At 41.4% G+C, this 15,488-nt stretch overlaps 3 protein-coding genes across 3 annotated transcripts; 1 reads left to right on the top strand and 2 right to left on the bottom strand.

The window, feature by feature from the left end:
* Positions 1-217: 217 nt before the first annotated feature.
* On the bottom strand, positions 218-3,795 carry LOC132180287 (WRKY transcription factor 1). The gene is given in 6 exon segments (XM_059593052.1): positions 218-534; positions 536-971; positions 1,741-1,899; positions 1,995-2,160; positions 2,248-2,952; positions 3,756-3,795. Coding segments are annotated over 5 exon segments (1,644 nt in total). The 5' UTR covers positions 2,840-2,952; positions 3,756-3,795; the 3' UTR covers positions 218-243.
* Positions 3,796-7,093: 3,298 nt separating this feature from the next.
* Positions 7,094-9,267, bottom strand: LOC132180675 (uncharacterized). Its single transcript, XM_059593576.1, has 4 exons — positions 8,875-9,267; positions 8,180-8,716; positions 7,912-8,001; positions 7,094-7,657 (listed from the first exon to the last, which is right to left on the bottom strand). Exons 1-4 carry the CDS (start codon positions 9,265-9,267, stop codon positions 7,094-7,096), a joined length of 1,584 nt encoding a protein of 527 aa, XP_059449559.1.
* Positions 9,268-12,642: 3,375 nt separating this feature from the next.
* LOC132182823 (uncharacterized) lies at positions 12,643-14,385 on the top strand. Its single transcript, XM_059596173.1, has one exon. The coding sequence runs from the start codon at positions 12,789-12,791 to the stop codon at positions 14,316-14,318; it is 1,530 nt and encodes a 509-aa protein (XP_059452156.1). The 5' UTR covers positions 12,643-12,788; the 3' UTR covers positions 14,319-14,385.
* The last annotated feature ends 1,103 nt before the right edge of the window (positions 14,386-15,488 follow it).

Here is a 15,488-nt window from a genome sequence, read left to right on the forward strand (position 1 = left end):
AAAACAAAAAACAAAAACATCGACTTAAAAAAAAAAAAAAACAAACAAAAACAAAATCATTGACACCATAGATGTTACTCGGTCTGATAAAAATTAATGAATGATACACAGCAAGGCATCATCAAGCAGGAGGGTAGAGGGGAAAAAAGAAAAAGATAAATTATCCATGCTGTTGACAAGAAAATAGCTAAAGCAGCTATCATATTCATATGTGAGATACTCGGAGAAAATCTACTTCTGTTATTATTTGACCCAAAGAAATAATTTTTTACAAACCTGATGATGCTCATCCAATATTTTCTTGCCAATTATTGGCATAACAAACTCCCAAGAAGAAGAAAAGGGGATGATAAAAACGAAAACCCCAACTACCCACATGCCTGTGCTGATCCATGTCAAGAAACACCATTCATAAGGGCAAATGTGACTTGCTGCAATCAGAACCAGCATCATGAGCCAGACAGAATCTGCATTTGGTGTTTGTCGTTCCTTTATTATATTAGTCCCCTCGAGCCCTGGAGTTTCATGAACAACCAACCATATCAAGGCAAACAGTATCACTTCCTTCTGATTTAGTTCTTGACTCAGCACTCAGCTTGCCTTTCAGTTGCTCACTTGATTTACCTTCAGGACCCAAACTAGAATGGACAACCATTTCAAAGCCAACAACGCTACTTACTCCTGATTTAGTTGTTGACTCACCATTTGGTTCAAATTCAGGACCTGAACTGGCATGAACTGCCGTGTCAAGGGACACAGCATTACTTTCCTCTGATTTCATGCCTGCCTCACCGTTATGGGTGGTCACATGAACGCTTGGTCCGGCTGTGTTATGAGTAACAGTCCTTGAAGGAGGCATATCATGGTCATGTTGTCCCTCATATGTGGTTATAACCACTTTCGGATCGTGAGACGCCCTCTCTACATGTTTCTTAACCGGGCATCCAGGATTTGAGCATCTGTAGTAACTCCTACATAACATGATAAATTACTCATCATGTATGAAAAAAATTGCAACAGAGGAAAATAATGAGTATTTTTGAGATAGGGTTACACAGCAGGAGAAAATGGTAGTATGTTTGGTTAAAAGACTCTGAACATTTAGCTTTCTGATTGTATTATTATAGAGATTCCAGATTGCACCACCAGTCCCCGAGACAAGTTAGACACTTGAGTCCAGCTCAGAAGGGATATAGATCATGCATGATGATGTGTTTTAAGGGACGATCACACCATAACAAAAGCGGTCATCCCCACATTCAATCATCTCCAATCACCTTCTCCATGGAGCTTAAGAGGAAAAACAATGTGGAGGACGAATTTTATTCATTCTCTTTGTTTTCCTCCTGGATCTCTACCCTCAAGGGGTTTACCCTTCCAAACACTTGCATTCTATTTTCTATAAAGTTCCTTCAGTGCATATACCTAGGCACCATGAGTTCAATTTATTAGGAGTCTGATGACACCAAGTAGTTGTAAAAAGCACAATGAAAAATTTCCTTTTCCCTTTCCCATGCTTTTAGAATACAGAAAGATCAGATGTAAATTTCCATAAACAATTGATGCAATCAGCACACCCAAAAGCTTTCAAGACAACCTATAATAGCATGATTAGTGAAACTAGACTGACGAGATCTTATATTTGCAGTAATCCATAAGCAATGAGCAGAGATGTAATGCAGATATGAACCTAATTTAAATAGTCTGTAATTGTATATGAACAGCGAAATTGTCCAATACCTTGGGTTTGGATTGCCTTTCACAAATTTCTGCCCATATTTGCGCCAGCGGTACCCATCATTTACAATATCAACCTCACTCAAAGTCTGAACAACAAGACGAGGTTCACCACTTGGCTTATCCACTGGAACAGCATCAACAGTACACTTTTCTTTTCTCCTGTTTAGTAATTTTGAATTTGTCAGTTAAAAAAAGATTAGCAGGGATATCTCCTGGTACACAAAAAATTTAAAGTAGCTAGTGGATTAACTTACTGTCTTTTTGAGTCTCGATCATCATCATGATCAACCTCATGCCTCATCCTATTTGTTTCTGAAAGCATACTTTTCACATCATCACTTGCTGCAACTGTTAATGGTTGGGGGGGATCTACTGACTCCATTTGATGAGGTGTCTGGCCAAGCTCAACGAATGATTTGTCTTCAAATATGAGTTCATAAAACAAATCAAGCAAGTCGTCATTTATGGACCAAAACTAGATATTAACAATGTAAGTTTGTTTCTCACCTTCCGCACTAGTTGAAGAGGGCTCATTTGGTCTTTCATCTACAACGGAAACAGTGAAACCAACAGCTACAGGGACATTAAGTTGAGGTTTTGGATGGTCATGCTCGCCAAAGTAGGTAGTATCTACAATCTGCCCATCATGTGACCTTTCCAGTTGCTTTTTCACCTGGCAGTTTGGATGAGTACATTTGTAATAACTCCGAATAAATTCATTTCCTTTAACAAGCTTCTGACCGTATTTCCGCCAATTATATCCATCTTCTGCCACTTTCTCACGTATTATAGCTGGTGTGCTTGCCTCCTGGCCAGATTGCAAGGCAAGAATACCACTAGTATCAGGGGCTCGTGACACTTTCTCAGAAACTATAGAGGAAGTACTTCCTACTTGATCTGATTGCATTGTAGGGACTGCAGCATCAGGTACCTGTGAAGACTTCTCAGGTACTGAAGAGGGCCTGTTTGCTTCTTGAGCTAATTGTTTTGCTTGAATTTCATAATCAGGGTTCTGTTGTGATGAATGCAGCCTGTGAATTTCATCACCAGATTTATCAGAAACAACTTCACCTGGTGCACATTCCCCTGAAGTAACCATAGGAACCTGAGAGAACCTGTACTGAAAACAGAAGTCCAGTTTCAACTCAGGGTCTTATTACTGTGATTAACCTTGGCCTTGAACAAACCCCACATGCTACCAGTTTCTCAAACCTGAAAATACCCATAAAAAAATAAATAAATAAATAAATAAATTTAAAAAATAAAATAAATAAATAAATTTTTTTAAAAAAAAAAAAAAAGAGAGAGGAAAAAACACATTCAGAATTTAGCAGTTAATTGAGAGGAAAATTATTCAATATAGACCACGGCATTACTAGAAGAAGATGGCCTTTCATGGAGAAACAAGTGAATTGTGTCACTCAAAACCCATGCGGCATACTTCCAGAATTTCATTATTGAGCCAATAATCTTCAAATTATTCCATTATCAGTTCCAAGAACTGTGCTTCCTAAGAAACTAGGGAATTTTTTACACTATTCTCACACAAAATTATAGATACCATACAAGTAGCTACTATAAGCAAGAAGTTTCAAAATCATAGTTCTTCAGGTTTAACTGGGTAACAGAGCAAACAAATATTGCAGACATAACAGCACTTCAATCCCACAAGATGAGTTAAATTCATTTCTAGAATTAATTCCTTCCATTCAATAGGGATTCCACAAACAACCTACGACTCTAAAATTTAAATTTTTAAAATTTTCAATAAAATTCAAAATAAAAAATATATATAAATAGATAATATCTGACAGTTAACCCTCAACCCACTGTTTGTCTGCTGAGAAAACAAAGGATAAGTGAAAAAAAATAAAAAATAAAAAATCCACCGAACACAAATTAAGACAAACAGTGCTAGTAAACAGGCTCTAAGCGAAGTAGATACTTCTGGATTACTCGGGACCTAGAAAAATTAACAATTCAAAGCCACAATTTCAATTCAATCATTTTCTCACAGTTTCTCAGCAGCCAAACAGAGCGTACACGAACTAAAAGACTAATAATAATAATCAGCAAACCTCGAATCTCGGAGTTTGCTAAATCCTGTGATCCGGTGCTCGAATTTCCACGTGGAAGCGGTCGGGGATTTGGACTTGGGATTTTAATCACGGCCGTCGATCATGCCGGCCTCGGGATTCGTTACTCCGAAAGGTTAGAGTTGTGGGGTCCAGTGAGAAACAGACAGAGTGTGTGTTGGGAAGAAGCTCTGAGGTTTCCAAGTCTAATCTCGACTTGAGAGACGAAGGGAAGCGGAGGAGGAATGATTGTCTGCGGCCACAAACACTGGAGAATCGGTGTTTCTTAGCTGTCATAATGTTTTGATTGGGTTTGGATTTTGTAATCTTCGGGGTCCATTGGTAAGTACACGAGATTTGCGTTTCTTGGGTCCAATGGATTTTGTAATTTTCTGCATTTTTTTAAAATTATTAATAATTTAAATAATAATTATGAAAGAGTCCACGTAAAATTTACCTTCACAAAAGTAATTTTAAGTTGTTCGACCGTCTAAATTGATAGGTCTTATATAATTTCTTTCATATTTGTTGTTTCAAATTATTCGTATCTCATTAGGTTAACCTTTTATTTATTTTTTAATCATGAGTTAACCCTCTTTTAAGTTTTTACTAATTATCTTATTATGAGTCAAATTGTTGAAAAATTAATTTAAGTTCAATTAATGTATGAAAGAATAATGATTTTCTCATAAAATATTTAATATGCTAATTGAAAAAGCTTATGCAATCCCTGTATGCTTTGCTTGAGATAGGGATAGCATTTTATGAGTTAATGTTGATCAAGGTAATCTTTTTTTTTTTGAAAATATATCATACTCATTCATTGATAAAAGTTGCGAGCCTAAAACTCTTACAAACAGAGCAAAAAGCTCTGAAGTAAATCATAGCCGAAACTAAAGATACAGTCATCAACAACAGACCAAATCAACCAAAACACAGCATCCGCTAACCTATGACTAAATATCAGGTTTAAAACTCAGATTTGCATCAAACAGACACCATCTAATGCATAGGTTGCGCTTATTCCTCGGCTTTGAGAGCAAAACCCCCAAGCCGATACTTATTCCTCGGCCTTGAGAGCAAAACCCCCAAGCCGATACTCATCTTCCTCGACTCGAAAGCCAAGATAAAGTTCACATCCACAACCCAAGGGTTTGGACTAGTAATAATGGGCAGCAACCGGACACAACAAAGCAGGAGGAGAGAACCTTATTACAAGCATAAATAAACTCATACAGGGAAATAAATGGAACAATAAAACTAATGCAAGAAAAGAAATTACAGCAAAGAAAATCAAATACAGGGGAACTCAAACGAAATACAAAACAGAAAAAACAACAATACAGGGAAATAAACGCGAAAAACACTCAAAGCGGGTCACGGCAGCCGGAGGAGGCCGATTGCGAGCTGGCTGGAAACTGCTGTGGAAGGTGGCACAAAAAGCTTGGCGCGGGAGGGGCGCGTAAAAAGATCTGACAGCGAGCGGTGAGCAGCGAAGCGGGCGCGGAGGAGATCGGCGGCACACACAAACAAACAGGGAGGGAGAGAGTTTGAGTGAAAACCCCCAAAAATAGTACCCACCTGGAGAGAACACAAGTACAATAGAATAGAAAACACCAAAGACATAAACAAGCCTAAAACAAAAACCGGGAAGCAAAGAAGGGAGGAGGGATGCAGGCAACGGGCATCCCTCCTCCCCTGAGGTGGTGACGCTCTGGAGGGGAGTTTAGAATTTCACAAGGCTTAGGGCTTATTTTGGTTAACCGAATACGTTGATCAAGGTAATTGAACTACCTTTTTACTTTCTTTATTTTTTATGTATTGTCACGTTCATTTAAAATAATTTGCCTGAATTAAAATTATTGCATGCTTTTCTTTTTATGTACTATCGCAACCACTTAAATATAACTATTGCATCTCCTTAAGGGGTAGTTCAATCGGCTGTGAATCACGTCTAATAAAGCGGAGGTCATTAGTTCAAATCTCTCATCTCTCTTCCCTTGTGTATATATATATATATATGTGTGTGTGTGTGTGTGTGTGTGTGACTATTGCATCTCATGTAATACTTGGGAAAACTTTAATAGTAACTTGACGCAAATGTCAAGATAAGTAAGAAGTACTCTTTTTTTTTAGCAGAAGTCTTCTTTGGGCAGGAGAGTCCTGCTCGAACAAGAAGTCTTTCTCACAATTCCATGTTATTACATTTATTTATGCTCTTTGGTCTATCTTTGGGTAAAGAATAGTAGAGGATATGGAATGTGAACATTTGATTATCTCTTTTTTTTTTCTTTTTTGAAAAGAATCAATAGACTTTATCTCAAAAAAGACTTGAACAAAGATCTAGAGTGGAAAAAACACTCTAAGAAAAATGAGCATGAAGCTCTAGGTTTACAATGTTAGAAACACAACTTGGGGCATCCTCAATCCAAATACGTTCAACAGTGAATGACGTTGCTTTATTTGCTAAACCATGTGTAGCCTGGTTGGCATCTCTCTTAACATGACAAATCTTCCAAGTTCAAAGAAATCGCAGAACTTCCTTTGTGTCCTCCACAATCTGTCCAAAAGGTCTCCAACAATCCTCTGACTCCCCAATTACTTTAACAACAATAAGGCATTCTCCTTCTAGAATGACATCATGGAAGCCCATTTCTCCACAAAATTCGGCTGCCCGAAGAGCTCCCCAAGCTTCGCCCGTGCCTGGTTCTTGAAACATCTGGATCATTTCGCTTTTTGCTGCACTAACCATTCCCTTGTGGTCCCTCACTATGACACCAACCCCCATCCTTTTATGCTTGGAATCAAAAGAGACATCCCAATTGACTTTATACAAACCAACCGGAGGTGGTGCCCAGTCTACTGTACTCCCACATACCCCATCCATAGCACTCCCATTCTATCCTTGTGATTCCGTAAATTGGAGCAAAAGCCTCACCTTCTTGGGCCAAAATTTTCGGATGCATAAAATCACCACCATGAACCACTGAATTTCTTCTAGCCCATAGCTTATTGGACAAAATAGCGAAAAGATGTACCTCTTCCGTGCTACAGCGGTTGATTTAGTGCTAAAAAACGTCCAGGAAACAAGAAGCACGAACAACACTTTTCTGGGGCTTCCCACGACAGGCCCCCCAGACGTCCATAGCAGATGGGCAATCCCAAAGGATGTGCAAAACTATTTCTCTCTCACTACCACAAAAGATGCACTTGTTTTCTTTCACGACACCCCTCCTCAATAAATTGTCCTTAGTAGGAAGTATATTTTTACACACCCTCTACAGGAAAACTTTTGAGGAATTTGGGATCTGTGTGCTCCATAAAAACTTCCACAAAAATGAACACCCTAACTGAGTCGATCCCATTCCAGATTGCATCATTTTCCTCTCCATTTCCATATGGTATGCACTCCTAACAGTGAAAATTCCAGTTGGGGATGCTCTCCAAATCAGCTTATCTGGCCTCCCATACTTACTCCTTGGAATGTTGCAAATAATCTCATCTTCCTCCTCCTCGAATATTTCATTGATAAGAGCCCAGTTCCAGCCACCCATAGTTGACTCAAACAGTTCATTTACAGTAGCATCTTCGTTGAGAGTCATACATGGGGTTTGGATACAATGGGTGATTGGCATGAGGATCCACCTATCCTTCCAAATAGCCACAGATTTCCCGTCCCCAATATGCCAAAGTACCCCCTCCTTGAATAATTCTCTGGCCGCCATGATGCTTCTCCAAGCAAAAGAAGGCCTGCTTCCCAAATTGGCTTCTAGAAAAGACCCCTGGTGATAATATTTTCCTTTAATAATTTTTCCCACCAAACTATCCGGAGATTGAGACAACTGCAAGCATTGTTTGCCCAAAAGAGCCTTATTAAAAGAGATAAGGTCTCGAAAACCCATGCCACCTTGGGTTTTTTAGAGACCCATTTTCTCCCAACTCATCCACCGAATCCTCTTATCATTCTCCTTGTGTCCCCACTAGAAGCTCTGCATCATCGAGTTGAGCTCCTTACACAACTCCTTTGGGAGGAGGAACATACTCATGCTATAGGTTGGGATTGCTTGGACCACCACTTTTAGGAGAACCTCCTTACCCGCCTGAAAGAGAAACTTGGTCTTCCAATCAGACACCCTTTTACAAACCCGGTCTTTAATACCTTAGAACTCCCGAATACGGGATTTGCCTACAAGAGCATGTAGGCCCAAGTAAGTATCAAACCTCTGAGACTCCAAAACTCCTTCCAGTTGTATTATCCGCTCCCGAACCCCTTGCTCCGTATTACAACTAAAAAAGAGAGAGGTTTTCTCTTTATTTAGTTGTTGGCCTGAGCCTTGTTCATAGCAATCCAGGATTTCTAATACCTTTCGCCAATCTGCTTCAGTGGCTTTACAAAAAAGTAAACTGTCATTAGCAAAGAACAAATGATTTAACCGAGGACCCCTCAAAGATGTAGGAACCCCTGTGAGAATTCCCTCCGAAGCTGCCTGATGAAGCTGTGAACTCAACACCTCAGCACTTAGTAGAAAAAGGTAAAGGGATAGGGGATCTCCTTGCCTCATTCCCCTAGAAGGCCGAATATCCCCCACTGGATTACCATTGACAATAATAGCATAACGAATAGAGGAAATACATGTCATAATAATATTGACCCACCTCCTATCAAAACCCATTTTAATCATGACATTTTCAAGAAAATACCATTCAACTTGGTCGTATGCCTTGTTCATATCGAGCTTAATAGCCATATAACCCACATTTCCCCACATACGACAATACATCGTATGTAACGTTTCATAAGCAGCCAAAGTATTGTCCAAAACCAAACGCCCTGGAATAAAAGCGCTTTGATTTTGAGATATAATCATAGGGAGTATCAACTTTAAGCGATTAGCCAACACCTTAGACACAATCATATATAAAACATTTCAAAGACTTATGGGACGGAAATTAGATACCTTAGATGGATTATTCTTTTTTGGGATCAAAATATTGTATGTATCATTCATTGTTTCATCAAAAATCCAGAATTAAGAAAGTCCAGTGCTGCAGCTCATACCTCATCCCCCACAATCTCCCAATTTTCTTGAAAAAAGCAAGCAGGTAGTCCCTCTGGTCCCAGGGATTTAAGTGGTGCCATTTGTTGCAAAGCCAGAAGCACTTCCTCAGATGTGAACTCCTGTAGCAGATTTTTGTTCATCTCCTGCGACACCCTACTTGTAATGTTCTGCAAACAGGTCTCCATGCCACTAGGGGTAGACAAAGTAAATATCTTCTGGAAATATCTTACAAAAACCCCTTCAATCTCATCTGGTGTCCGAAAATTGTTCCCTTCCTCATCCCAAATATTCGAAATCAAGTTCACCCTTCTCCTTTGGGAAGCACAGGCATGAAAAAATTTGGAATTCCTATGCCCAATTTTTTCCAGTGCTCCTTTGCTCTTTGCCGCCATTTCATCTCATCTTGTTTTAAAAGCGTGTCAACCTCCCCCTGCAAATCCCGAATAGCACTCTGGTTCCCTGGCCCCTCCTGTTCTTGTAACTCTAGAATTTCAGTTGTCTTCTTTGAAATAAGCCCATCCATGAGGTCCTTATTAACTTTCTGCCATCTAAGGAGATTTTTTTGGCACTTTGCAATATTTGTTTTCACCCTCGCCCACATGTCTTCATGTTGAAACTTCTTTTTCCATACTTGTCTTACAACCTCCTTAGTTTTGTCATTCTTGCTCCACATGGCCTCAAACCTGAACCCCATTCTTTTCCTCCTATAATTCTGTATCTACTTCTTGAAAGAGGCCAACAATGGAGTATGGTCGGAACACTGGGCTGCCAGCACTTCCACTAGGTGCACGGGAAAAATTTCACACCATTCCGGGGTGGTAGTGGCTCTATCCAGTCGTTCTTTTATGAAGTGTTCTCCATCCCTGTAATTACACCAAGTAAATCGTGCCCCTGAGTAACCCAAATCTTGTAAACGACAAGCTTCCAAGGTATTATTAAAATTATTCATCTGCCAGGGAGGCCTACGGGCATCCCCAGACTTTTTTGAGTCCTCCATTATCTCATTAAAATCACCCACGCACAGCCATGCAAGGGGATTAAGAGAACATAGAAAACGAAGAAGGCTCCACAACTCTTTCCTTTTGCTAGGTACAGGATTGCCGTAAAAACCTGTGAAACACCACACTTGGTCATTTGAATCCAAGCACACCACGACATTAATATGCCGTTGACTGTAATTTTTTATTTCCACTGAAACCTCATTGTTCCAAAATAAAGCCAGACCTCCACTACATCCAATACTGTCAACCACAAACATACTACTATACCCAGTTTTGACACGAATATTCTCCATACGATGAGCAAGCAGTTTGTCTTCCATGACGAAAACGAAATTGGGTCGTTTTTCCTTCACCAGCTGGCAAAGGTCCCGAACTGCCCGGAGGGTTCCCAAGCCCCCGCCAGTTCCAGCTCAAGATACTCATTGGGTCCGGCGGGGCTGTTCCATAGCCGCTGCCGAAACCACCACCCCCAAAACATTTCCATCTTCATTCCACTTGCCTTTTTTCTGATTAGAAGAACTGTCTTCTGCTTCCACCAGTGCTTCCGCCTTACGAACTCCAGCAAGTCTGACTGTAGCAGCCCCCTCCTTTTTTTTCCCCGTCCCTTGCCTGGCCCTCTTATTCCATGAAACAGGTTTTTTTCGTTTGAGCTTGGGGTGATAACGCATGGAAAACCGACCCTGACATTATCTTCTCCTTGCACACGCTAGGTGATACTTTCTTCCCCAGTTGGCCCCCACGTAACCCCCATTGCTTGTCTAAAGAAGGACTTGCCACCTCACGTACCTGCAAGGGTGGGGAGTGGGGACTCATTAATACCCAATATATTCTCCCTTCCTTTCTCCTGCATAGAAATCTCACACGAAACTTTCCCTTTATTTTCCTCCACGTCAATTCTCCTTCCAGGGGACACATAAATCCCCGAAAATGCTTAATTTCCCTCCTTAGCAAAATTTCCTTTAAAAACCTCTTTCTCCCCAAAAGGAAAAAAACTGATCCCCAAAGATATTTCCATAATGGTTGAAAGCGTAACTGACGGAATTACCATCGATTTCGCCTTAGGAATCTCCGCTTGGTTTGCAATTATTGTTGTGTCTAGCTTCAAGCGCCTCCCTATCACAGCCATCATTCCTCTATCGGGGAGGTGCTTCTGTCTCCGATGACTCTCCTCCCATATGCCCTCGATCCCTATCTTGATGACGGCTTGGTGATCATGCTCGCAACTACTACCCAAATTGCAAGTCCGAGTCGTCGCCATGCATCCTTCTTCTTCCACCTTCTGGGCAGCCGTAGCGTCCAAGGCTAATAACACCGCAGCCAAAACAGAATCGAGGAATCCGTTCGTACTGGAACACGATCCAAATTGATCGGTCTCTAACTTTCAACATTCGCCCCCTGACAAGGGGTTTTGCCACATTTACTTTGATTTTTACACTCAGAAACTCACCCCATCCCATTCCCTCATCGTTCGTGTCAATTTCCTCCACTTCTCCGACAGTAGAACCCAGTTTCTGGCCCACCGCTCTACTCATACAGGCTAACAACAAATTGTACATCTGGACCCAGAAAGCTACGTTCTCAAAATCAATACTGGCTGGTGAGGAAAACCCATCAAAATCTTCAATAGCAAAGAGGTTCCCATCGACGACCCAAGGCCGACCCTGTAGAACCAATGACTTATCCCCCACATTCTCAAACTCCAGAAGGAACAAATTCTCTCCCATCACCTTAAAAGAGAGTTCGCCTTTTAGTTTCCATCTTCTCATCAGCATACCCCTTACCGTGTTTTTTGCAATAACACAATCAACAATCAGCCTTCCCACCAAGCAATTCTATCCCTTCACAACTCCTTCCAGCACCTCCTTTTGCACCACCACATCACTACCTTTTGCCTCCGAAAGTCGTAATCTACTTCACAACTTGGATAATTCCTCTGTTGTGCCCCCCATAATCTTCTTTTTTTTTGAAAGAATTGTATGTGTCTATATTATAAATGGATCATTGACCAGGCAATTGCTCTGTCAATACAATGTCTCGAATACAAGGGGGACCCTCTTCCAACCATACAATATCATTGGCTTGTGTAAGAGCCAATTTATTCGCCTCACGATTCACATGCTCTACTTTCCACTTAGGGATAGCATTAAGACCAAGTCTAACATCATCAAACAAATGGCCTAAGAGGCTATGATTTTGGCCCTCATCTTGAATGGCATTTGTTATTTGCTTAGCATCCCCTTCCACAATCAGTTGTTGCACTCTTTGTTCCTGGCCAGAAATGACACCAAAGTAGACATCCAGTACCTCTGCAGCTGTTGGTTCCCACGTTCCCACCCTCATAATACTCTTAGTGATCCAGTGCCCCCCATAATCTTCAGCTTCAAACAAACGACAAATATTGTTCTCCGATTGAATCCTTCACGACCTTTGCAAATCTGAAGAGAGTTTTCTCCTCCTCTATGTTTTGCGAGAAACCCTAGAGAGCCTTTTTTTGTGAACCTTTGATTATCTCTTCCTAACAAATTTTTTTTTTTTTTTTAAATAATGATTTTCATCCCAAACTGTGAAAAAGATTTATTATTTTCTGAAAAATATTCTAATAAGGTTTTGATGAACGGGTTAAAAAATAGGAAACTCGGGTTTGGGTTAGGGACGGTTTAACCGTTTAATTGGCCAAAATTTACAAGCGGCCTTCAGGCTTCAGCCTCGGGACAACAACTATAAATTCCTAAAACTACAGGGACATAACTGCAACGTACACAAATCTTTATCTTTCGCAAGAAAACTCTTCGACGTCCCCTTCGTCGAAATCAGTTCCCACCCAAACCCTAACTCCCTTTCTATTTTGCTCTCAGAAACCCCAAATCTCGATTCCTCTTTCATCAATCGAAACCTAACCCTAATTCTTCAATATGCTTCTCTCTCCTGGCCAATCTCCGCGCCACCTCTCATCCCCTTCACCATCCACAATTTCTGATAATACCCTCCAAAATCGAAATTCGGATTCAACCACCACCAGAAACCCTAAGAGCCAAAACCCCAAGGTACTAGACGAGGACAGTTATGTGGCGGCGATCGAGAAGATCATCGAGCGGGACTTTTTCCCAGACATCTCGAAGCTCCGGGACCGGCTCGACTGGCTCGAGGCGATCAAGACCGGAGACCCGGTCCAAATTCGAGACGCCCAGTTGAAGATCATGGAGCGCCGTGGCGGAAAGGTAAATATTCCCAACCCCGAGGGCAAAACTCACACACCTGGTTCCACTTTCGGACGAAATTTCACTCCTTTCGATGAATTCGATGCTAAAACCCCGAAAACCGCGATGAATTTTAGCGCTTCCGGTGGGGAATTATCCGGTGGTGGCGGGAATGGAAACGGTGAGGTCGACGCGTCGTTGTCGTTAGACGAGTTCTTTAGGCGGTATACGAGCGAGGACAACTATAGTTTTTCGAAGATTGTAGAGAAAGTTAATAGGAAGAGGAAAGAGAGATATGAGTATTTGTTAGAAGGTGAAAAGGAAGAAGATGTTGAGTCAATTGAGGGTGGTGTGAAGAGGGAGAGGATTAGTACTGATGGGTATGGTACTTCAGACCAACCGGTGAGTACATTGGAAGGGTGGAAGTATTCAGCGAAGAATTTGTTGATGTATCATCCCTCGGATAGAGGTGAGGCCCCATTGACGGAGGAGGAAATGGCAGTTAGGTTAAAGGGTCTAACAAAGGAAATCAGTCGTGCCAATACAAGGTTTCATGGTAAAATGATGGATTCTAGGCCAAAAGAGGACGGGAAGGTTGAGGTTCTTTATACACCGGTCGCAGGGGGGACTCCAATGCCAGTGTTTGATAGGGATGGGGATAAATTGAAGAAGTATGATTTGGATGATTTGAGGAAGACTCCAAATCCATTTTATGTGGAGTCAGGGAAGAAAGCGGAGAATGGGTATAGTTTTATTAGGACTCCCTCGCCTGCACCTGGGGTTGATGAGTCGCCATTTATTACGTGGGGTGAAATTGAAGGGACCCCATTGAGGTTGGAGCCTGAGGATACGCCGATTGATATTGGGGGTAGTGGTGAGGGGCCTCATTATAAGGTTCCACGAGCACCTGTTAGGGATGAGAAGGCTCACTCGCTGTCGAGGGAGGCTGCACGCAAGCTGAGGGAGAGGTCAAAGATGTTTCTGAAGCCTCCACTTCCGTCCCCTGTTAGAGGAGGAAGTGCTAGTCCAAGTGTGCGGACACTTTCTCCTGCTGCCCAGAAATTTGTAAGGAATGCAATTGCAAAGTCTTCCTCTACTGTTGATGAAACTCTTCGGGCCAGTTATCGAGGTGCAAGCCCTGGTTTGGCCACTCCTAAAAGTGGAAGGAGCATTTCAAGGTTTGGTCCAGATGGGAGTATGGATTCCAGATCACCTTCTGTAAGAGAGGGTTCTAATCCCCCTTAGTTATTTTTAATTGTTTTGTGTAATATTTTGATACTTTCATTCAATAAAAGGCTGTTTTATGACTGTAGCTTAATTGCTTTTGTTGTTTGGAATTGTTCCTAGTTGAATTTTTTTTTCTATGTTCATTAAGTTGGTGAATATAATGAATGGAACCAATATTCAATGGATTGCCAATGTCCCACTTGCTTTATCTTGTAAAGCTTAACACGAAGACCTTGAGTTTTTTTTTCTTCTTCCTACAATTATTTTGTTGTATGGAAATTTGGGAAGGGTTTTCTCCCCTACCTCTTAAATCTTCTGCTTGTTTATGAGATATTTGTTTTTTCAGAATTGAGGACATGTGAACAGTGCTTTTTAAGGCTGTCCGTGCCCCTTTTGATGACCTAGTTACAATGGCAACAGTGTATTGCTTAGGATGCGAAGTTGTGTTGGCGGATGCGAGATAAGGACGTGCTATGGCTGGGGAGAGGAAAGGTTCTTTTTTTTTAGGGTACTCCTGGGAACAGATCCAGTGGAGACGGGGTGGGGCCTGTAGGCCTGTAGCTCATACGATTAGCTAGGGCTGTTAGAGGAACTAAATAGGGAGCTCAAGGAAAGGAGCAGTTCCTGGAATCATTCTCCTGTGCCCTAGCTGAGCCTTGTTGCTTAGCAGGGCTTGTGGATCTTTGGCTTGATACTGGATGCCATGCTACCAGACTTACTGGTCATCCTTGTTCATTTTGCCAAGGCGAAGAATTAATAAATCTCTTTCTGTCGCTTCTTGGTGCCTTCAGAATTGCCCTGCATTCCTGCCTTCAGGCTTCAGGCGGGATGCTGTGGTAGCTGCTGGCTGCTATTTGCTGAATGCCTTGCTTTCCCTACAGCTTGTGGAGACAACTACTAGTAAGATTCATGACTGGAGGCTGGAGCTATATATATAAGAGTTTTCTGTTATTACTAATCCTTCTCTTCTTTCTAGGCCTGGACTAGTACTTCCTTATCTCTGCTGCAATGCAAGCTGCAAACAGGTGTGTCTGCACCCCACCGAGTGGACTGATTTCACTGCTATAAATTCGACTTTAGTGCCATATTATGGTGCATTAGGCTGGATGTTGGGAGTCTGTGTCTTTGGGTTTATGATCTCTCCAAGTATGCCACAGTTTTCTTTTTTTTTTTTTTTTTTACTGCATC

Source organism: Corylus avellana, chromosome ca5 (genome assembly GCF_901000735.1).
Source record: "Corylus avellana chromosome ca5, CavTom2PMs-1.0".
NCBI classification, from domain to species: domain Eukaryota; kingdom Viridiplantae; phylum Streptophyta; class Magnoliopsida; order Fagales; family Betulaceae; genus Corylus; species Corylus avellana.

Excerpts from the sequence above, each read along its gene's own strand:
- LOC132180675 (XM_059593576.1), bottom strand. The coding sequence starts at position 9,267 with ATGGCGGCAAAGAGCAAAGGAGCACTGGAAAAAATTGGGCATAGGAAT. Across the intron at positions 8,717-8,874 it reads GGGAGATTGTGGGGGATGAG|GTGTTGGCTAATCGCTTAAA; the intron begins GTATGAGCTGCA and ends ATTGTGTCTAAG. Across the intron at positions 7,658-7,911 it reads CAAGTTTCTCTTTCAGGCGG|TTGTCTCAATCTCCGGATAG; the intron begins GTAAGGAGGTTC and ends CAATGCTTGCAG.
- LOC132182823 (XM_059596173.1), top strand. The coding sequence starts at position 12,789 with ATGCTTCTCTCTCCTGGCCAATCTCCGCGCCACCTCTCATCCCCTTCA.